The following is a 24458-nucleotide window of genomic DNA, read 5'->3' on the forward strand; positions in this document are numbered from 1 at the left end:
AACTTTGAGCAATTTGCGCTTATCAAATGAAAAAGATCCCGTATTACTGAAAAAAAAATTAAAAATCACCCTAAGTGGCTTGTCTTTGGCGACATACTGATCCGGACCCCTCATGAACTTCTCTCTGGCCTCTGGAGTGGAGAAATAGTATGTCTTCTCCCTGTACTTGGCAGCTATCTCCTGGTTCCCTGGATACAACACTCCTCTGTCCTTCAATTCAACTGGACAGTAGTGTTGAGTGTCGCCAAGAGGACGCTTGCGCTTCTTCAGCATTTCGTCATCCTATTGAAAAAAAAACGGCGAATTATTTACTGCCATTACCCCCCCCCCCCCCCTCCTCCAATCAAAATAATGAAAAACGATTTTGTTAAAAACTAATAGTTTTTTACTGATTTGATAAATGTTTTGTATTCATTTTTTACTGATTTGATAAATGTTTTGTATTCAAGGCAAGTAAACGCAATATCTAAAGGACTGTCAACACTTGTTCCGGACGATTATAAAGCAGACAAATTAGTCCAAAATCTGGTTTGAACCTTGACTGCTTTGACACTTGTTACGGACGATTGTGAAGCAGACAAATTAGTCCAAAAAACAAAAATTTTCCTAGATTTTGTGTTCAGGACAAAATTGCCCATTTCTGATTATCCCATTTTAATCAAAATTAGGTATATTATAATTACTGAGGCAGGGCTATCAAGTTATCCTCGTGAGCTAGTAAGCCTATCGCCAGTTCAAGTCGGATATTGCGGGGACGAAGAAGTGAGGGGCTGTTTTGTCTGAGTATTTTTTCAGTCTTTCAGACAATTGTCTGGGACGCAAGAGTCCGAAAACGGAGGGTTCTTAGCAAAGAAAGTTTTTTTGCGTGGTAATAAATTCAGAAATAACCCTATATGGAGATTTTCTGATGGGATTTCAATATTTGAAAAATAGCTCTAGGCGTAAATAGTCTCGTCTACAAAACAGTTATGATTTGAATCGTGAAATGATTTTTAACAAGGCTGGGTTTCATGACAAAGGCGCCTTCAGAAAAAATTAAGGGTCGGCCAGCAAAAATGGATGTCCTAAAATAGTACCAAATGGGACCCTCATACCCCCATAAATCTACTACTGGTTTCATCAAGTTCCCTATATGTCGTACCTCTTCGTCCTCTCCTATCTCCTCCTCTCCATCCTGGTCGTTCTCGAAGTCCTCCTCCTCCTCGTCCATATCCAGACCTGTGTACTCCCACCCCTTGTAGGAGAAGGGATCTACACAACAGAAGAGTAACAATAGTGAACTACATGAACTGTTAGTGAAAATCTAAAATTCTTTTTTCTATTTGCACCTGGTACTTCCTCCTTACTATCTTGAGTCTTCATGAAGTTTCTTTCTTGTAATGTCTTCTTCGTCGTTTAGACTTCATTCGGTGATTTAAGTTAAGATACCAAGATACAATTGGATATAAGACTTCCACTTAGACATTACAGGGGACGAACCTCATAAATTAACACGTATCCTTGAATCTTAATAACTAACTTTAGGCGGGTTTATTCCAGCAAGTTTCATAATTAGTTCACACAAAAGCAGCTTCCTAAACTATGGTACCTCTTGAGGCGTGAACTACAGTATGTTCTATGACCTTATCTTGGGTACCTCAGATCGTCTAGCGTTAACTATGGTACCTTCTATGACCTTATCTAGGGTACCTCGGATGGTCTAGGGTTAACAATGGTACCTTCTATGGCCTTGATAGCAGTGTCCTGAATGTGTTCTTTGGTCACTCCCTCGTCCACTGTGATCACTTTGGGCTCAATCGGACAGGAAGAGGCGATGGTAGAAGCCAGTTGAGGCCACTCCCTCTCAAACTCCAGCTTCCTAACAGATCAATCTCAACATTAATAGCCAGTTGCTACACAAAATGAATAGAAAGTTCTCATGTAGTACACTTGTATCAAAAGAAATAAAAAAAAACAAATTTCAAGGTATACTTTTTTTGTAGCGGGAACTGATGGAAAAAACACTGCCTTCTTATGCGGCTCTCGAGACGTATAGAGTTTAGGTGGTACCTGGATTTGAACTCCTCCATCTCTGGGGCATCATATGGAGTGGGATCTGCCTTGGAGTCGGCCTCTGATTGGTTGTCTAAAAAATTGACTTTCTTTTAAAGTCAGTAATTGTGAACGTTTTACCCTGATTTTAGTGAACTTTTTGTATTTGTGTGGCTGAAGCGAGAAAAGTTGAATGTAATTTAACTAAATTTAATTTTGGTAAAAATTAGAACTATCAGTTTCCATTGACTAGATAATAACGGTTAAGGCTGGTTGTGATACCATTAAATCAGTCTACGATAAAAAGACGACAGCTGCTAAGACGACAACCGCGTTTGACAGTGCTTTAAGAGGACGCTACAAACAACAAAATCTCAAATTGTATTTCTGAAGAATATAATTCGCTTATTCTCATTTGCCGTCTTAAATTCATGTCGTCTTAATGTCTTAAATTCATCATCGTATATCAGCGTGTAGAATTATTCATAAAATATTTTGAATCACCAGCTTTGATAACACTATTAAAACTATTTACTCTGAATATTGTCTACAGAAGGAAAAAGAAAACAGCTTTTAAAAAGAACAGAAGAGTGGATGATATCAAATTATGAGTTAATAAATATTCACTATGATAACAATTCTTCCATTAATGGATACTCGCACACAACATTGCCTAACAGGTTACTAGTTAATACGAAGTTATACTAAGTTTAGCTAATTATAAACCATTCTCCACTCTTTGTGCCTAGCAGCTACTTTTTTTACCTATCTGGGTATCAACTGTAGGTTGAAGGAATGGGAGATTGGGCGGAGCCAAAAGAGCGGCTAAAAGTGATCAACAAGACATTAACATCGACAGTTAACCATTTCCAAAAAAGAGATTCATTGGTGAGGAAGATTTGCCTCGCTTCAATTCCATTCGTAGTAGGATGTCATTCTAGTAGGATTCATGGTCTGTCTATGGTTCCGATAGAATTATATAAATTAATTGACAAAATTTTTTTTAAAAAACAACAGTTTTGCTCAAAACGTAGTTTATCGGAAAGTTAAGCGACTCACATGGAAATTTTTTGACATCATCAGCTGTCATTTTTGTTCAAATAAAAGCGTAAGCAACCAAAGTTAACATTTCATGGCGACAACTGGGATAATTAAACTGAAATAATGACTAATGGAGACGTTTAATTGCACAAAAAGACCAACTGACAAGAAATATCTGTTTGCAAAAAAGACCAATTTGAAAATGAGTTTTCAAAAAATTAATAACTTAACGTGCAATAATCAATTCTCACCTTCTTCTGCTGCTTTGTTAGCATCTGCAGCTGCAGTTCCATCCCCTTGTCTGGTTATTCCTTCCTCGGTTGAAGTCACATTCTGCGTCTCACTCGTATTCGGATCTCCATCCGAAGTCGGATCCACACCTTCACTCTCGTCCTCCTCGTCTTCTAGAATATTCCAGAACACTCTTAATCTTGGGGTGCAAGGGCTTTTTTTCGAGAGGTTTTTTAAATTAACGGTTTGGCATTAGTTTCAGAAAAAAATGAAAATCAGTTCGATGAAGCTTCTTTACGACGTTTTACTCAACAGTTAAATCAATTTTAAAATATTTGATGAAAAATCTTTTAAAAGAACGATTAAAAAACGTTTACCAAATGTTTGTTAAAATTACGAGTGCTTTTTTCGCATTTTTTCCAACAATGTAAAACCATTGCAACAATTGTATAATTCGTTTAGTGTGCTTGATTTGGACTGTAACCACTGTTGAACCACGTATGCGGATACCAGTTTACCTTGAACAAATTTGTCCTATATCTTATCTTTTGCATTAATTCTTTTTTATAGTAACATGATTCTTTGAGCGAAAGAAAGTTTTGCCTATTTTGACGAAGTTTTTGAGACAAAATTAATCAATACGAAATGTTTTCGCGCTATTCCATCACTCTGACTATCAGGGCTAACAAAAATGTCCCTGATTTTTCTTAGCAGATAACTTTTAAAATTGGTCAATGAATAATTTTGAGACTTTGATGAATATTTTCTTGGTGCCTTCCAAAAAGGGTAACTCTTAAAAACAAACATGATGGAAGTACTCTTTAATAAAAAAACTAACAAAACTAACTTTCTAACTTTCAGATTCAGGAGATGAATTTTCAACAAAAGAAAACTTGGCGAGCGCTTTTTTGATACTTTTACACATGAGTTGATCCCACAAAATGATGTTGCCATTTGAAACTGAAGCTTTCGTTTTTTCTTTCATTTCAACGTAGCTCCTTTTACAAGATAAGAAGAGTTCTTAAAAATGGGCATATCATTAGTGTATATCACGAATATTGTTATGGAAAAACATTCTGATGCGGTCCACTCCAAGTTACGCCATTTTCATGAAAACTTTCTCCATATCGATCAATCGTTTTAAGCACAATTTTATTATTTCAAAAAAGTTATTTAACCGTCGAAAGTTTTCCTCAAAAGATTTCGCATGTCTTTCCTGTGATAGGAATTTTTTTATTTCCACAGGCAGAAAACTTTGGAAACAAATTCAATAAATAATGAGAGCAATCGATAATTTTCCAAAGTAAAATTAAAGCGCATGCATAAGCTCAAATTGGCATGCACAAAAGCACACTTTCAAAAATCAAAATAACTGAATCAAGGTCCGAGTTTGTACTTTTACTTGAAAAAACTTTCATTTAAATTATGAAACACAATCAGATTTAAACCGGCCAAAATTTTTGGTATTTGAGATAAGACAGAGCCACAAACAGTTCAGTTGATCAACTTGCCTTTTTGAGCTGAAAAAAAAGAAACAACAGTTAAAACATTTCCAAGTGCGTGTACACTGACTTTTTTCAGATAAATTATGATGCATGGATTTGAGTGTAGATTCAGTTTAAAGTTGCGCCAGGGCTATTAGTTCCAGTTTTGATAGTAGGGTAAATTTCACAGGTGTCAGCAACAAACTTCATAGCTAAGTAAGACAACTACAATTGTTGGTGGAAATTTTCGTCTGTTCTGGTTGATGTTCAGATCTTGGGAATCAAATTCGCCGTCAAAACTTCTTTTTTTTTGTTTATCTCAACCATTTAAAAGTTAAGAACTTTTTAAAGTTGCCGTCAAATTGCATGACAATACTATGCTTCTTCACTGAAATATTTGTCACCGCTTTTTAGCATTGTGTCATTTTAGATAGCGTTTTTACCATTTTTTGAAGCATTTTGGGGACTGTTTTTGTTTGTCAAACTGTTTGTACTCATTTAAATTATATTATCCGCGGTAATAGTTTTGTACTTATACTAAATAAAAAATGTAACAACCACACCCCCCCCCCCCCCCCCCGGACCGTTACCCCACATTCCTCCTTTCTCACCGTCCTCTGAGTCATCTGCCGTCTTTTCTTCTCCCTCTCCCTCACCCTCCTCTTCGTCTTGTTCACCCAGAGCAGCCTTCCTAGCCGCTTCCTCCTCCGCCAGCAGTCTAGCCTGCTCCTCTTCCTCCTTCCTTCTTCGCTCTTCCTCCTCCGCGGCCGCTTTTCTACAAGATCGGTTAATAATTAGTTTATTAAACAAGTAGGAAGAAAACATACGCGAACTAGAAAAAATTACAGCATTCACAGGATAAATAATAAGATTGAACCAAACAAATCATTAATGAACAAGAATTTAAAAAAATCAACTGATAACAACAAAAAAAAACAAATTTACGAAATAAGCATTGGGAAATAATCAAAACTTATTGAAATGAAAATATCATAATATAAAAAGTGAATGTGCAATGAAGCTAATTATTTCAGTGGAATCCAATAAGCGCAGAAGTCTTCCTCAGTCTTACGTGTCTCTTCTGGGAAGCTTCCGTCGTTTTCTTCAATAATCAAAACGCATTACACAATTAAGTTAAAAATGTAGGTTAAATTTGAAGAATTCCAATTTGATCACCTTAATCTGACTGAAAAGCGACACCTTTTAGCGCAATGTATTGATTGGCCTTGTTCAAAATGCCTTGTTCAAAGAAAAGTATTTTCGTGTAAACCGTTTCATTGTTCCGACCACTTCACGAAGTGGGAAGGAATTAAAGGGTAAGGTGTGTGTTTTAAAACCAATCTAATTACCTGCACGGGGTCAAAAAAGTATCATTTTAAAAATATATTAGCTGTAACTCGGAGGATTCTAAAAAAAATAAACTAGTTGTTTCCGTGTCGACTAAGAAATTGTTTGAATTTTTGGCTATTCAGACTCAAATTGGTCTAAAATCCTTTTTCGGACCAATTTCGATTGTCACCAATTTAAATATTTTTTAACCTTTATTAATTATTTCATGAAGTTTGAATAGCGCCCCCATTCCCTCTCCTCGAAAAAATCCAGAAAAGTGATACTTTGGGAAATTCTTTTTTCGTTTTTAATCCAATATCGTCGGAATACTCTGTGCTACTTTACCAGCAACCGTATAAACTTGTATATTTTCAAAAAGTTTGATACTAAAAAAAAGAATAACAAATTCTGTAGAGAGATCAACTCAGAAACTAGGATATATCGATACGGTATCATTCCTCCCTTTTTATCATAAAAACGAACAGAAAAATTGGTCAAACAAAGAAAACTTTTTTAAACAGATGCAGTACAAATCAAGCATATTTGTGCAATTTAATGAATAGAAATTGAGATGAAAACCATAATTTATATTAAAAAAAAGAATGTTGAAAGAAGCAACATCTACAAAAATGCATAAGATTGTCTCGACTGATGTTCAATTTCAGGAAGACAAAGTCGATCAACATACCGGCGTTAAATAAGCATTCAGTACCATTTACCGAGCGGCAACCTAGCCGAAAACAATTGCGTAGACGCCCATTAAGCCAAAAACAAAATCGCCCTCAAAACTATTGTTGCCATATAAAATTTGACTATTAAGATTGCAATTTCGAAGACGCCCACCCCTTTCTGAAATGTATACAAACAAGAAAACTTAATTTTCCTCTGCACACGATGAAATATAAGACGACTAAAGGAATTTATTCAAAACTAAAGATGGTAAATTAACAAATTACAAATTGACTTTCAATTATAGTAAAAATTGTTTACCTAACCAAAAAATTCTAAAAAAAATTGGGAAATTTGCTGACAAAAATAATCAAAAAACGATAGATCGACTATTCAAGTTTTTTCAGAAATAAGATCTTACTGCATAAATATCAAAAAAACGGTATTTGATTTTTGTATCCAGGTATTTGGACTTTTTAAAAAAACGCGCTTTTCGAGAAGACCAAGTGAGAATGGGCAAAAAAATTGTGTTGGCTCCATGATAAAACAAGTCAAGTTTCTTACAGATTCGTAGCAAAAGTTTTTTGCGGTAGAAAAAAATCTAGATCCCGAATACAAGTCACTTGCTCTCAAAAGTAAAAAAAAATTCTTTAAGCTTTCAAGTAATTGTTTAGGTAAGTTTGGGAATATTTCTAAAGAAGTCTTAAACAAGAAAATTCTGGAAAAATTGTTGATTACCTTGCAGCCTCCTCCATCTCCTCCTGCTTCCTTCTCTCTTCCTCAATCCTCCTCGTAATCCTCTCCTCAATCTCCCCCTTGTTCAACTCATAGTGTCTCCTCATCAGATACTGACCCCCCTCCGAGTTATCCTGCATGCACAGCACTTCGTCTATTGTCACCCCCTTGTCCAGAAGGGCAGTCCACTGTTCACGTGTGCGGGGGAAGTTGTCGAGGATGTAACCACCGTCTCTGCGGAGAAAAAAAATTCTTTCTTTTTCGATAAAAATTGAAAATCGAAATGATTGATATAACAAATCCAAAGAATGTAGCGCCGTTATGTCTGTGGATAACAGAGAAAGAACAACTTCATTTTCCGCTGATGTTGCGAGAAGAAAATAAAGAAGTAATAAACTTTGTTTCGATAGACAAATTTTACAATCCCAACGTTTAATTTAATAGGTTAGAGAATGAAGCGGCATCGCCATTTATGCAAAAGTTTACAGTAATGGTAAGTAAACCTTTTGGTGAACACTCAAATTCCAAATGATTAAAGCTTCAATCAGTCGTAATCGGTAATCAGAAAAAAAGTTTAGATACCTAAAAGCAAATATTTTTTTTTCAGCTGAAAAAAACTGAGAGCTTATATTACAGGAAATACATTTGCTCGAAATTAAATTTATGATTAGAAAATTTAATTATCTTTTTGTCAATTTCGAAATAAAAGAGCAATGAGCATTATTGAAGACATAATTTGTGAGCATCGGATCCGAAAAGGTAAAACTATGGTGACATAATGATGTGAGCTCAACAACAAGGGGGTCTATTCTCATGATGGTGAATTCCCATAGGTCCCAATATTCATAGCACTCAAAATAAACAATCAGTCGCATAAGTCCCGAAACTTATCTTCTTGAATTCTGATTGGTTAAAACTTGGGCCAACGAGTTTATGGATTGATTCTTTACTGTTCAAGCAGCATAAACTCAAGCTGCAGAATAGTGACCACCGCAGCCGCGCCAACGTGTTGCGAGCTTGCCACCAAAGGGTAGGACGCTATACGAAACTTAGAGCCGGTTATTAAGTCTTTTGACCAATTGAAAAGATTTGGGACTTATGTGACTGCTATTTTATTTTGGGACCTATAGGACTGATTTTTCATTTTGGGACCTATGAATACGCACTTCTCATGATATACAGACCGAATGCGTATAAATTCTCAACTAATCAACGCTCTTATAACTGCCGAAAACAGACTGATTTGCACTTTATTTCTATCGAACTTTTGAACAATGAATTCTGATTGGCTGGTAAAGTTTTCAGGTCCTTCCGACAAAAGATATTCACCCAACAGCAAATACTCGCGAACAAATGAAATTTTGTTGGAATGTCGACTTTTCCCCCTCTGTAAATAATAGACCAACAAGATTCAAACAAAAATAGAAGACATGTTGAGACAAGGAGGGCAAATTAGGAATCAATCAAAAAATCACATGATATCGGGTGAAAAGTGGGTTTGAAAAGTGAATTCTGATTAATACTGACGATATTTCGTCCAACGCGTCCTTTTCATAAGCAGTGGCCCTGGTTAAAAAGAAAGGTGAAATAAATTAGAAAAATAGAGTTACGAAATTTGAAATTACTCTTTACTAAAACGGATGAAACCAAAACAAACACTGAAAAACTACTTTTTTTGTGCAAAAAAGGGTTAACTATATAACTTTTCTCGAGTTTGCGTTGATTTTAACAATAAAGCTAGCTTCAGTTCATCCATGTAGTTTTGAAACTCGAGGTATTGAATAACATCAAAACTAAGACAGGTTGAGAAAAATAAGTTTTACCTCTGTTGGTTTGAAAATTATCTCAAGAAATTGGAAGAATCGGAATTGACTTCCAAAATGTTCAATCAAAAGCAAAGTTGATGGCGGAAACAAACATCTAGCTTTATTTACATTGGTGTGAAGGGAGACAGTTTGACCATCTTCTTCTTCACTCTTTTGATTGCATTCAGAATACATTCCGCGTACACCTGCAACAGAATAGAGTCAATATAAAGTAAAAAATTATCATACATTAATCTAAAAGACTCTTATATGGTTTTCTCACACGGCCGACACAAATTGATATTGTTCGTTAAGTTTTATTTAATTGATTGCGTAAATTTTCATTTTGAAGGCTGTAGATGAAGACCAAATGTAATTGGAATTGGCAAATTGCTATGCAAGCCTAAACTGAAAACATTGGGCAATGTAAAAAGTAAGTTACTTTGTGTAATTACCACAGTTGGAAGAAATGGAACAAGAACCTAAAAAAACTTCATCAATAAATCACAAGTGGAACAGAAAGTTCCGACCACTGTTAATTTTGGAACAATTTTTTGCGTTATAAAATAGTAAATAAAAATGGACGGAATTTGAGTTTTTTGAAAAAAAAACTTGCAAAGACTACTAGAAAAAATTGATAATAACTTGAACAAATAAAAAACATTATTTCTAGAAAAATTTCAAGTTTGTTTTGAATGATGATCAAAAAGCGCTGAGAATCATTCACAGAGCGGCAACTAGGGCAACAAACTTGGGTAGACCCCTGATGAGCCGAAAATGGAACGGTTGTCATACTAAACTTTGAACATACAAGCTTTAACGACTCTTACCACCCATCCGTTCCGTACTAAAACACAAAAAATGATTAAAATTTTGCCCTCGAAACAACACAAAAGAAGTTGCTAAGCCGATATAGCATAGATAAAACTGTTTAATAGAAAAAAAACGACAAATAAAATAAATATGTTCAAAATCAGATTTGATAAATTTATAAATACAGATTTTCAATTATCATATAAAATGTTCAAATCAGATAACAACCCATGATTTGGAAACTCAGCCAAAAAACTATACCAGTTAATATAAAAGGCATTTAAAACAACTAAAAAATAACCGAGGAAAACTAGGACGAAACCGGGAACCCGAAAAAATTTCAGCACTTTTCCCCAGCAATTTATCGGATACAATAACTGCCTCAAAAAATATCCACCTAAGACTATCTAACCTATATGATGGTAGTTGTATTTAATTTTTCAAGAAATTGAGCAAATCAGCAGTCTGCACGTGAGTTTACATTCTTACTATATTGACCATTCTGTGAGCAACGTTTTTACGGATCAAATTCTAGTACCAAGTTACAGTTCCTTTACTGATCGCAAGAGTAATAAGCAGGCGCGAAGCGAAGCTTCGCATTATTTGCGATACAACACAAAAAACATGACGTCAAAAAATTGAAAAGCTTTGAAAAAAACTAGGTCCACCTAAATGTTTATTTTCGTATGTGTCAATATAAACCTGTTATCGGTAAACATACCGGCCATTTGAATATTAAATTAGCACGGAAAAAACGTATGAAGAGACAGTAAAGCCGACAAAATTTCAGCAGACACAAGTTGAAACGGGAAAAAAATGATTTTATAGCAATATTTAAAAGTTTTAAGTCCCTTCAAAAACTACAATGAACATTACTTGCAAATGCAACTACAGTGAAAGTTGCTTACGGCACAAGCAATACCCGTGATGTCGCGACTAAGCCGGCAAAACTTGAGCGGACAAACGAAGGTTCAAAAATCCAATTTTTACCAGAAAAAAATTCAATTATACACAAACTAAAAAAACAAGGTCCGATCAGGACTCAAACCGCTAACCCTAGAATACAAAGGCATCTGCGTTACCCCTATGCCAGGAGGGAACGAACCTGGTATTCGGCGAATTTCAATACTAAAGCAAGTAAGGTTTGTAGGAAAGTTGTTTACGGGAAAAAAAGGTCTAGCTCCCCGATTACAAGACACCTGCTATAGCAATTGTGAAAAAACAAGACTGCTAGTATTAAAGCGAAGCCCTGAATGTTCCGACTGCCTTTTAAGGTTTTATGGAGCAGTAATAACATTAAAAAAATAAATGTAATAAAATAAAATGATTTTTTTTTCTCTAAAATTTGAAATTTTTAATGAAAATCATCCCCCCAAACGCCATAAAAAAACAAAAAGATAGTTTTAGCTCCTTGAAGCAAATCAATTATGGCAAATAAGCTTCTTTCAACCAATTTGGAACAATTTTAAGACAGATTAACTCTCCGCTTACGCGTTAATAGCGCGAAATATATCGCGCGTTAATTGTCCCAAATTGGCCAAAATGGCAAAATTTAAACCCCCATAACTGTACGAAAACTGATCACAGGTAAATATTTATTCAAATTTGAGCTCAGAAAAACAAAACCTTTTAGTGGTTTAAAAAAAATTCCTTCAAAAATGGCTAGTTAAAAAGTCGAAATTTGTCTGAAGAAAAAAAAACCCACCCCGAGCACAAATATTCCGTTTTTTTTTCGTATAGAAAGTCGGAACAATAAAAGCTAGCATCATTTCTCAAAAAAACATCACAAAATTCAGACTAGTTTTTCTCAATTTTTGCAACTCTTAATGAATTGCTATCTTTGATCACTTACAACGTACAAAATTTAATACAACATCCAACAGCTCTCACTAAACTGGGGAAAAATAATTACGTCGCACCTGATGAAGGAGCTCTTCGCGTTACTTGCTCAATTAATCGCTTGCTTTACCCGCTCATATGTAGATTAAAAAAAGACAGTAAGAAGTTTTTTCCTAGAATAATCATGTGGAGCAAGGTAACAGCCGTCTGTGAAGTGGTTTAGAAGCGCAGATGTTCAGCTGACTCTAGGTCGGAAATTTAAGCCAATCAGTGTGGAGTATAATATGTATAAATTGAATTTAAACAATGTGACATCACTACATGACGTCATGCATTCTTATGCTATATTAGATTACATAATTAACCTTGTTAATGAAATGAAGTTCATACATTTATATTTATTTAACTATGTAAATATTGATGGTAATTAATACCAACCATTGGAGATTTATACCGAGCTACTAATCAATTGGAAAGACTTGAAGAGAATAAAATATTAGAATCATGCTCTAACTTGCGCCGATCGACTAGCGATATTCCAGAAGTTAAGAACCGAATCCTGCGTCCTTAAAAGCAAGACAAGACTGCTCGGATCAGGGTGAAGCCCTGAAAGTTCCGACTGCCTTTTAAGGTCTATGGAGCATTAATAAGATGAAAAGTTTCAAAGTAATAAAAAAATTTAAAAAAATTTTTGAAAAAAATTGAGATTTTATGTAAAAACATCCCCCCACACGTCATATTAAGTACAAATTGATAGATTTTGCGCCTATTAACAAATCAATTATGGCAAATAAGCTTCGTTAAACCAATTTGGAACGATTTCTAAGACGGATTAACTTTCCGCTTACGCGTTAATAGCGCGAATTATATCGCGCATTAATTGTCCCAAATTGGCCAAAATGGCAATCTTTAAACCCCCATAACTTTACGAAAAATGTTCACAGGTGAAATATCTTTTCAAATTTGAGCTCAGGACAACAATACCTTTCGAATGATATCAAAAATTTCCGTCAAAAATGGCTAGTTAAAAAGTCGAAATTTGTCTGAAGAAAAAAACCCACCCCGAGCACAAATATTCCGTTACTTTCGTATCGAAAGTCGGAACAATAAGTCTTAACCGCTCGAGACATATAAATTATGGAAACAAGACATAACAATTGATAGCCAGTAGCGCTAATTAATATTCGAACAGCTTACAACATTATCAATAAACGACGATATAGCTGTCCACAGCCATCCGAAGGGACACTATATCACAAACAAATAAGCCGAAGTATAATAAGCCAACGAAAAGTTACATCATCTGAATAAAATTTGCATGACTTTCCTAACTGTTACATAATTGTTATATAACTGTTACTAAATAATTACACATTTTAAGCTGCGGTTTATAAACAACCGTATAAATTACCTCAGCAGGTAATTCCACATCCTTGGCCTCAGCCACTTTAACTGCCTCCCCCACTATCGCAATCACTTCAGGGTGTGTCTCATCCACTTCGTCCACCGGGTTTCCCCCCACTGCCCCCGTGGTCTCCTCGCCCTCCACTGAACCTGGAAAAAGTAAAAACTAAGGTCTCGTATTTCATATCATTCAGAATAATGATCATGCATGAACTGTCTGATGACATGGACATTTTTACGCACATAAATATGCTTCCGTAGCTGTGTCTATACGAAACAAAGATAACCGGTTGCTAGATAAATAGCATAAAATGTTCGTACCACAACAATTTTAACGAAGAAATTCGATTTAATAAGAAAGAAACAAACTTTACAAAGCTGATTTTTTTTTTTTTCATTTTTAAATACCTTGTAATCTTTTGTCAAACAAGCGATTCTTTTTCATATTTTTTGAACTTGAAGGCTAGGATTAACGTGGTGGGAAATTTCTGAGCTACTTGCACAGCAAACATCTGCCCTTGTCAATCTAAACACTCAAAAATATTGTCATGCACTGAAATCTACAGCTAAAGAGGTAAACTGAAGAATAGATGCCACACTTTTGTCTCCGCAAAACGCAAATGTAAACTTTCAGGATAACTTAATTTTATTTCGAATTTTTTTGGTCGATACTATTTAATTCGCTGACTCAAATTAAATATGCAAGAAATTGTTCTTTCACACCAAAACACGTCAAAATGAGCAGAATAATACTACCGTAACTTGTTGAGAAAAAAAACAATGATTCTTATCGAAGCAAAGGTGACTGTTTAATTTAGGACGAAAAAAAAACTTGAAAAAATTTCATTTGAAAGAAAGCAGAATATTGTTCAATATTATAGAACGTCGGTATGGGGGATTCATTTCAATTATTTGTCGAAAATAACAAACTTAACATCAGACACCTTTTAGGTCAGTCAGAGAGTTCAACGCTTTGCCCTGGTATAAGAAATCTTGTTATTTTCAAGAGCAGTTTTGACGCCGCGTACCGCTGTTCCTCTGTTGCATGCAAAAAAGTGGTAAAAAAGCTGCCACGGTGCATTTTAACTTTTTTGTTGTTGATTTGTGCAATAGTGCAGAGGAATTTTGAAAAGTGCAATTATGCAATACTTAAACATACAAGCGTTAGAATTCAGAGCTAAAGACAAACACAGGAGTAAAACTTCAAATGAAAATAAAGAAATACATGCTAAAAACCGAAATGAAACCAAGCGAGCTGAAAAATTAATTACTGAAACTTTAAATTATGATTTTTTTCGAACTATTCTTTTCTGTTTTTATTTTTAAAAAATTGAACTGATAACTATTCAAAACTATACTGACTGATAGTTCTGACCTCCAAGTTTCTAGTTACATAAATAATCTGATAAAAATGGCAAAACAAAAACTTACCCAAACTAAAATCTACATATTTTCTCTCTATTACGATTTATACATCATCTAGTCGGCTAGTCTACAATATATGGGTGTTGGGCTGTTGGGGGGGGGGGGGGTGATCTTACCAACGGAGTCTGTTTCATTGAGTGCCTCTGATATCTCACCCAACACACCCACTGTACCAGCTGTAGTACCTGTGATGGTCTCCTCTGCAAGGAAATGAGAAGAAAAAATATTCAACCCATTGTCTTGTTTAAAATTTTGGATAGATAATTTTCACGGTTCTCTATTATCATTTTACCAAAATCATGCAAAAAAGACCACACATCCAGATCACATTATTATTTGTAACCAAATTGCTTTGTAATTTTCTGAATCAAATCTTGTGTTAATGCACAATAACTTTAATCAATGAACAATTTACAAATTGTTTCGAATCAATAAAAATCTCACTTAGAATTGTTTTGTAAAACAATGCTGATACATATCTTAGATTGATTTAAAGCTTTGACTTTTAAATTAGAAAAAAGATGACATGAAATGAACCTACAATGAAGATTAAAGACATTCTTGATGACATTGAAAACGCAACACATAACGAAGTAAAAAGTGGAAGGACCAAATGCCATAAAGTTATGCTAGCCAATCAGAATTCAAAAAATTCCGAAAAAAAAACAAGCGTGAAAATCAGTCAGTTTTGTACTGCTTGAAGGACACCGATTGGTCGAAAATTTTATCGCATTTGGTCATTCTGCCATGAGAACAGCCTCAAAAAAACATTGAAAGAGAAAGCTCCTGAAAGCATCCAGAGAAAGAAAGCCAGAAAACCCAAAACACATAACAACTCTTCACGACTCACAACAGAGAAAACGCCAAAAGAGAACACAAAAATTCGTTCAGCCTGTTGAGCGCAAACAGTTCACAGCCAAATACCTTTACAAGATCTGAGTTGCGACTTTCCCATAAAGTCAGCCATGATTGGACCTTTTAGTGATTCGCAAGGTATGTCTTCTGGCCTTTTTTTCGTATGCGGCTGTATTTCTCCAATTTCAGCGAAACTTTTTGAACCGATTTCGTTTAAACTTCTTGAATTAACTATTTCGGAATTTTTATGACAGCGAAGCTCTGCTCCAGGCGTTTTGATTTCCTTTGTTGATTTTTGACCCGCATCGGTACAATTTTTAGAACCAAGACCTTCTGAAATTTCGATTGCAACAGGTTTTTCATTTTTGTCCGTTTTCTCAAGTTGGTCAAGCGACAATTCTTCAACTTCATCTTTGAAAGAAACTCGATTATTTTTTCGAAGCTTTTGTCTACTTTCCGACTTTCCGCATGTTTGCATTCTGTTTTCATCTGAAGAATAATTACTGTAACTCGATTCTGTTTTTCCATCCACTTTTTCCTCTATACGATCCAGGTTCGAGTAAATGGGCTCAGGGTACGAAACTGGATCGTCCAAAATTAGCCGGTCTATTTGGCCGGAATCGACGTTTTGCTCGTTTTGGTAAGTTTGGCGAGTAGGCTTGTGGGGGCGACCAACTGTGTTAGGTCGAACAGTTTCGACTGGAGTTAATATGTTAGAGTTATAACTTTAAAGGGTTGGTTAGTATAGTGCTTACACACAAAAAAAACAATCGATGAAAAAATCAATGAAAACTTCTAAGACTTCCGATTTTGCAATTGGGTTGTTCAACAGATTGAAAATTTTCATATATTTTAGCTTTTCTGTGAAATAACATCCGTCTCATATTGAAAAAAAAAAATCAACAGGGTTAGAAATTTTCAGCCGGGGTCAAATTTTCTCGTCCACTACAGATGTTCATTAGTTGTTCACACTTATTCGAACCTTCTTCAATTTCAGCTTCTTCCTCGCCCTCCTTCTTTTCAGCTCCTTCGTCGCCTTCTCCCTCCTCCCCCTCTTCTTCTGCACGTGAACAAAAACCAACTTAACTCTACAAACTAGTCATGATTAAGAACTACAAATTCAAATCTCGGTACAGTTATTCAAAGAAACTATAGTAGTTCACGATTGTCTATCATGAAGAGGTTCCGATTTGTTGAAATTTAAAATATTTAGAAAAATATTTATTACATCAAGATTTATTCAAAATGTTTTAAACGCTAGTTCCTAGCTCTTAATAATTGATTGCGAACTAAACTTTTTTTGTAAACCAATCTATAGATGATGTCATTGTATATTTGATGATGAACCATGATTCTTTCATTTCTTGGATGTTTATGAGATAGAGCATTGTCTAATTTTTAAAAAATATATATAAAATTCCGTCTCTGTGAACTTATCAAAAACAAAACACAGCCACTATCGAACCTTTTCCCTCTTCGTTCGTCTCTTCCTCCCCTCCTTCTTCGTTACTCGCATTAGCCGCTGCCATCTCTTCTTCAGCTAAACATCATCATACTATAAATTTATTTCCAAAATCCAACTTGATAGTCAATTAAAAACAAAAAACCATGTGCTCGTAGAAGTTAATAAATACCACATTTCTAACTTTGTGTCACGGAAACTAAAATGGGCAATATTATAGGCTGTTGGATAATCCGCAAAAAGTAAACAAAATCAACAGACATCATTAGAATCCACCGTTTCAATAGATCCAGCATTTAGCATTAGATTCCGCAAATGATCTAAGCAAATTCAATTAGTCCTTGTTTGTTATAGGTTTAAATAATTTTATGGAAGAAAAACTGACAGTTTTAGAACCAAAAGATTTGATTGAATGAAAAAAAAGCTGGGGCTGAACTTTGTTCACGAAAAATCTACATAAAGTAATTCATCGGTATACCCATTGAAGTGTTCAAACAAGTAAATTGACATCCGAAGTAAATGCAGCATTAGTTCTGGAAGCCAAATCCTTTATATGAATGAATTAAGAAGAAGAAGAAGAATTAATTTCACTTAACAAAATCAGATACACTATTACATTAAACAAAAAGAATATTTTTTATCACATAATAAATAAATCAATAGTTTACCCAGGATTGTTAAGTGAGGATACGCAAAGGGTTTTCTTCAAACCCACTAGGAGCGTACCCCACAGATTACACAAAAGAAAAGCACATCATTGAGTTATGAATAAGTGATAAATATAATATTTATGAAACCAAATAGCAAAAAGAAAAAATTACAAGTTTTTTAGAAATTAATTAACGCCTCATCCACCTCGCGAAAAAAAAGCCCTTAAATTCTCCAGAAATTTGGGCAGAGTAACGCCCTCTTTTTGACCATTTTTCAAAATTTCTTGAAATATGACTATGTCCTTTAGGTGCAAAGCAGAACAACCCAAAACTGTATACCCATACTCAGACTTGAATAGTATTAAACTATGTTGCCCGGAGACAACGCCTGGTCTTCTGAAAGAATACAGTTCGAGCCGCCCCACCCCGCACCTGAACACAGTCATATTTATAATCATAAAGCAAAAATATACCTAACAAGTTCGTAATTTTCATGTATAAACGTATCTCTTAGCATATGTGCCAAATTATTTAGTTCCCCTTTTTTTAAGTTTAAAACATTTTCCGGGAGCAAGTTATTATCTCTAAATATCTTCAACAGTTTGCATCCTCTAAACCATATCGATTGTCTTTTCGTTTTTGTCTTACAGCAAGGAACTTCAAATTGAATACCTATAGATTTTCTGGTAAAATAAGCCGATTTTGTTTTCAGAGTAAAAAAATCGTTAAGAAATGCGGTTGTATTCAACTTGTTTATTGATCTTAAGCAAAATTTGAGAAGATCGTACACATACAGCTCATGAACTGTTAAAATTTTGTGTTCTCTAAACCTTTCCCTAATACTATCAAATTTCCTTACTTTGTAAATCATTCGAATTATTTTTTTCTGCAAAAGGAAAATTGGATTGAGATTCGAGAAGCTCGTTCCCCCATATACCAGTAATCCATATTGTATAATGGGTTTGATGTTGTAACAATAATATTTTATTAGCACATCTATCGGTACAAATTTTCTCATTTGAGCAATAACTCCACAATGCCTTCCTAGTTTCGCTTTTACTTTTTCAACGTGCGTACAAAATGACAGTTTTGAATCCACAAAAACACCTAGATAATTGCAATACGCCTTAGAAGTAACCATATAATTGTTAATGCACAACTGAAGACTGGAAGCACTTACTTTATTTTGGAAACTTAGTAATATTGATTTATCTCCATTAAGTGTTAGCTTATTTCTATTTAGCCAGTAACATATATTTTGTATGTCGTTGGTGAAGACCTCGAAAGATTCGTTTTCGCAAGTGACATTGGTATCATCTGCAAATAGGTAAACGGTTGTGTCTTTTACGCAATTGGGCATATCATTAATATATATTAAAAACAATAACGGACCGATCACGGAACCTTGCGGAACTCCATGCGAAACATTCTTCCAATCAGAGTAAACGGAGTTTGTGAACACACATTGCCTACGATTGTAGAGATAATTTCGAAACCAATCATTACACAATCCTCTTATTCCGTAGTTTTCTAATTTTTGTAAAAGTAGTTCATGATCCAATGTATCAAAGGCTTTCTTAAGATCTAGGAACATACTGAATTTCATTGACTTACCACCGTACCTAAGTTTTTCTGTTAACTCAACTAATGCATCGATAGTATTGTATTTCTGTCTAAATCCAAATTGTTTTTCATATAAAAGGTTGAACTTGTTCAAATAGTTGTATAGGCGATTATGCATTAATTTTTCAAAGATTTTACTGCAACAATTCAGTAAGGAAATGGGCCTGTAGTTATTTTCATCTGTTTTACTACCTTCTTTATAGAAGGGCTGGATTTTGGCGCTCTTGAGTTGTTCGGGATATTGGCCGGATTCGAATGAGAGGTTTATCAAATAAGTTAAATATGGCGCAATTACATGAGAAACTTTCTTAATGATAATATTGCTTATTTCATCTACTCCCGTAGATTGTTTCGCTTTTAGATTCTCTATTATTTCCAGGACTTCGAACATTGTTACTTTGTGTAAGAACATTGACTGTGGTGCATTATATTTTGAATAAGTCTCATGAGACTCTCTGCTATCACTTGGTAATGATGCCAGAAGTTTTGACGCAATGTAAGCGAAGTGATCATTCAAGTGGTTGGCGATCTCCTGATTATTACCTATTTCTAAATCTCCATCTTTAAGAAGAGGAACGTTTCCACTCCTTGAACATTTTCTTAATATTTCATTTAATATTTTAAAAACCTGTCTCGAGTCTCCAATGCAATTATTGAACCTATTGTGATAGTAATTTCTTTTGCTTAGCTTAACTAATTTTTCTACTTTACTCCTCTCGGCGAGGAATTTTTCGCGCTTGGCCTTATTTGTTTTGTTACATTTCCATTCCTTATACATTCTGTTCCTGGAACTTATTGCCTTTTTTATTTCTTTGCTGACCCACCCTGCCGAAGAGCAATCTTTTGCAGTGCATATGCGTACAGGTGCATATTCATCAATCGTTTTGTTAAAGCAATTTTGGAAAGATTCGTACGAGGAATTGATATTTTGATCAACTAAAAGTTGTGCTCCTTCTAGTTTTACTTTAAGGGAATTTTGGAAACTAAGGATTTTAACTTCATCGTTAAGGAATTTTAAATCCCGAAATATTTTCGTTGTATCCTGTTTACGAGCTATTCTGAAATTTAGCAAAATTGGGCAATGATCGGTAAACGCGTGCTCTTCCAAAATTTTTACTTCATATTCCGGAATATTTTTTACAAAGAAATGGTCGATACACGTGTTTGATTCAGCTGTTATTCGTGTTGGGGTATCACTTGTGAGAATGAAGCCATTTGCTGCTATAGTATTTAGATAGTTATTTACAAGGTTACTTTGTTGTAAGATATTAATATTAAAATCACCGCCAAAAATTATAGGGCCATTGTGGTTTGACAGTTCTTCAAGAAACTCATCTAATTTTTTGATGAAAAATCCTTTATCGGAACGTGGCTTTAAATAGGTAACAACCAAAATGATTTTTACATTCGCATATTTCACTAATATTGCCTTAGTTTCTGGTAAGCTACATTTTATCTCTTGGATGTAACTAATGTCATCTCTAATTTGGATCATCGACCCACCACCTCTATTCATTTGTCTATTACAAGCAAAGGACGTGTAATTTTTCATTGTAAAAAGCTCTTTGTTATCTTCCTCACTTAGCCATGTTTCTGTAGTAAAAATGACTTTTGGAGACTCGAGACTTTTAACTAGTGCTTCCAGTTCTTCACTATGTTTTTTAATCGATCTAGTATTACACAACAAGACAGTAAAATTAGTAATTACATCGCAGTTGGAGTTTTCAGGTTCCACTGGAGCCAGACTCTTCCTTAAAAATATCACTTTTATTTACAAAGCAATTCATTAAATCTTTTACAGTATATCCCAACTGCGCCACTCCTTCATAAAGGCTAGTTATTTTTCCAACTCTTTCGCTGTTCTTCCACTGATAGAGCAGATTCCCGTCCCTGGTCCAAACTCCATTAATACGGTTATCCTGTTTCAAGAATTTCATAAAATTAACCCTTGCACTAGTCAGATCTTCAAACACGTGAATTTGGGCACTCTGTTCATTGTCTTTGAGTGTCTTCTTTTTTCGCAGAATATTTATTTTCGCCACCCTTCTCGAGAAACGTACAATAATTGGTCGGTTTGTGTTGTTTGTCCGAGTTGGCAACCGATGTGCTATTGAAATATCAGCAGGAGTAACATTTGCCCCAATGTTTGTTGCCAATTGGATAACATTGTTGATGGTCTTGTCATAATTTTCAAAAATGCTGTTACCATTCGAATCTCTTTGTACTTGCTCTGGAAATCCCAATATCTTCAAATTATCTCGCCTATTGTAATTCTCTAGCTGTTCGTCTTCGCATATGGCTTTCACGAGAGTAACCGTTTCACTATTTTTTAGTTCTTTTCGTACTTTCCCAAGAATTTCATTTTTTGTTGCAGTCAGAAGCTCATTAATCACTTGTCGAATTGTCCCTTTTAGATCCTCAGTCAACATTTTTACAATATCTGGAATTTTGTTTTCAATTGCCTTTTCAATGGTTGCTTCTAGTTTTTCTAATACGGGTTCTTCGTCTGGTGGGCTGAGAGCAGCACATGTCCTTTTGTTGTCGGGCTTAGCAATTGGCGTTTGGTCTTGGAATCTAAGAGTGGGTGGATTAGTCGCGGTTTCATCATGTGATTCCATTTTCACTTCTCTGAAACTATTTAATAAGTTTATCACAACAATTAGGAAAATTCAAAGGGTAAACCCAAGGGCGGATCAAGGGTTTTTTCGAGGGGCAGGGGCGGATTTCAAAAAAGTTTTAAAAACTTTGTCGACCGCTTTTTTTTAGGTCGACTAAATGGGTTTTCCGAGCGCTCTCAGATCGTTATAAAAACCCAATTTCGACAGAAATTGTTGCGCCGCAAGAAAAATTTTGAAAAGGGGGCCAGAAATGCCGTGTTTGGGCACTTTTTGGAAAAATTTGACCAAGAAAATTGCATTTTTCGGCGCGAGCTCCCCTTCAAAATTAGTATAGAAAAGTTTTTAATATAGAAAGGCGCATTTAGAAAAGTTTTCAGGGTTCGTCGGCCTAAAATGGATGTCATAAATATATACAAAAAGGGGGACCCTTTGGTTGGTGAGAGGTCGAATCCCTGCATATTGAAGATTCATATTGGATTCCATGGTAATCGTCATCTATGGTAAGCTCTAGTTTTTAAGCTCGATTGGAGACTCGTATTGGAGTTTTTAGTTCATAGGACAAAACAAACTAGGTAACGGCAGAGAAAATTGAGTTTTGTCGGGAATTTTAATTTTGAAATGTTCATCTGGACTTATTACTAAAAAATAAACTTCAAAAAGTAAACTTCGACAACAAAAAATTGCGTGAATAAAAAAGGCTAGCCAAAAGCAAAAAAATGCACAAATAACAGAAAGAACCAATTTTCTTTACTCAAACATAGCCAGCGCATAAACAAAAAAACAGAGGCATCAAAATAAATTTCAAAAATTACCTTAGCAAACAAGAGTGCCTGCATCAGAGCAAAACCTGGATGTTCTGACTGCCTTTTACCTTCATGAAACAGATTGTGCCTTTGAAAAAATTGGTAATATTTTTAAAAGAACAGAACATGCGCTATGTAAAAACAAATTTACCAGGAATATTTAAAAAAAATTATGACTGAATAGCTTGCCTCGATTCAATTTGGAATGATTACTAAGCCGCATTATTTTGCTGTTTCGGGTTATAATGAACGAAACACACTGCGCAAAAATTTTGCCAGATTAACAATTTTGATTCCCCCCAATAATTGTAAGAAAAGATGATCATAAGTGGAAAAACTTTTGATATCTGAGCTCACGGCATTGACACGTTTCAAATAATATAAAAAATATAGCCAACAGACAATGAACTTTTGAACTTCAACAAAAAAAACTAGCCCTCAAGCTCTTCGAATTTCACGAAACATTTTTTTCTTACACTTTTCTGTTCAAAAAAACGCAATTTGAGAAAACGGGATCAATAGGCAAATTTTTTTCATTGCGCTGGGAAATCTGAAAATCCATTTCCGAAAATAGTAACTAATCACTTTATTTTGTGACTTTCACACTTTTGCTGTTCGACTGTGGAGTTTGCCTTCCTTTTAACAAAGAAGTTGAACTGAACTTGAAAAGTAATTAAACATCAAAACACTAAAAACAATTTTAGCGTGAACAAATTTTAGGACATTTTTCTGAAAAACAAACTGAAAAAGCCATCACGGCCTATTTAAGAGTCTTCACTGAGTTCAAGGACTCTAAAAAACAATCCGTCAAATATTGTTAATTAAAAAGTCGAAATTGGTCTGAATAAAAACCATCCCATGCTTAACATTCACATGACATTGACTTATTGCAAATTGTATGCAGAAATTACTGCGCTTCGCAAAAACTAGCCAGAACACGGCAAAAAGCAGCTCTATAAAGGGCGATAAAAAAAGTAGATAAGAGCCTCGATAAATAAAAATTCCGCAACGTCCAGGAATCGTGCTGCGACCTAGACACGCTACAGATCGTGATTATGGCAATAGTGCAATCAAATAAGTGAAAACCATTAATGAACATTTTTATTTGGGAACTACGTTAAAAAGACGTTCGTACCAATACACTAACGCTTACAAGCTAACTAGTGAAAAAATATAGATTTTAAAAAGTAGATTTTACTTGAAAAATGTTTTGAAAAAATTATTAAAAAATTTTTTGCAGATTTTTTTTTCTTCCCAAGATTGCGCTAAAAAACTCGAAAACCTGCCTTCACTTCAGTATAACCAAATTTTCACGGCCTAAATAAGCTATTATGAGAGTGCACGGTCACCTTATTAGCTCGAAAGTAGACTAAAATCAAAATTTTAAACCCGTTTTTCTCGACACTGAAAAAAATTTCAGAAATTTCTAAAATCGTTCGAATCACGACAGAAAGGGCGTTAGTATGATGTTTCACTCGACCCATTCCGGCGATTATTTGTGGTACCTGATTTTGCCAGGAAAACAAAGAAAAAAAACTAAAACACCCGAATACAAAGTTCCCCCCATTTTCAATGGTCTGAACTATAAATTTGAGTCTTAACTTTTTAAATCATATATTGTACTGATACGGAAGTGTGCAA

At 34.8% G+C, this 24458-nt stretch overlaps 1 protein-coding gene across 1 annotated transcript in view; it reads right to left on the reverse strand.

Annotated features, from left to right (window-relative positions):
- Window positions 1-24458, reverse strand: part of LOC134853297 (adenylate kinase 9-like) — a 570635-nt gene that overhangs the window by 33081 nt on the left and 513096 nt on the right. The window contains exons 12-25 of the mRNA XM_063869270.1: window positions 17127-17201; window positions 16644-16721; window positions 15731-16360; window positions 13389-13531; window positions 9455-9531; window positions 9048-9086; window positions 7524-7754; window positions 5399-5562; window positions 3324-3476; window positions 2797-2856; window positions 2050-2125; window positions 1719-1858; window positions 1142-1251; window positions 70-282 (exon numbers count right to left, since the gene is read on the reverse strand). Of these exons, the coding sequence (XP_063725340.1) occupies window positions 70-282; window positions 1142-1251; window positions 1719-1858; window positions 2050-2125; window positions 2797-2856; window positions 3324-3476; window positions 5399-5562; window positions 7524-7754; window positions 9048-9086; window positions 9455-9531; window positions 13389-13531; window positions 15731-16360; window positions 16644-16721; window positions 17127-17201 (2189 nt within the window). The remainder of the gene's footprint in view (window positions 1-69; window positions 283-1141; window positions 1252-1718; window positions 1859-2049; window positions 2126-2796; window positions 2857-3323; window positions 3477-5398; window positions 5563-7523; window positions 7755-9047; window positions 9087-9454; window positions 9532-13388; window positions 13532-15730; window positions 16361-16643; window positions 16722-17126; window positions 17202-24458) is intronic.

The sequence above is a fragment of the Symsagittifera roscoffensis genome, chromosome 8, assembly GCF_963678635.1.
Source record: "Symsagittifera roscoffensis chromosome 8, txSymRosc1.1, whole genome shotgun sequence".
In the NCBI taxonomy this organism is placed as follows: domain Eukaryota; kingdom Metazoa; phylum Xenacoelomorpha; order Acoela; family Convolutidae; genus Symsagittifera; species Symsagittifera roscoffensis.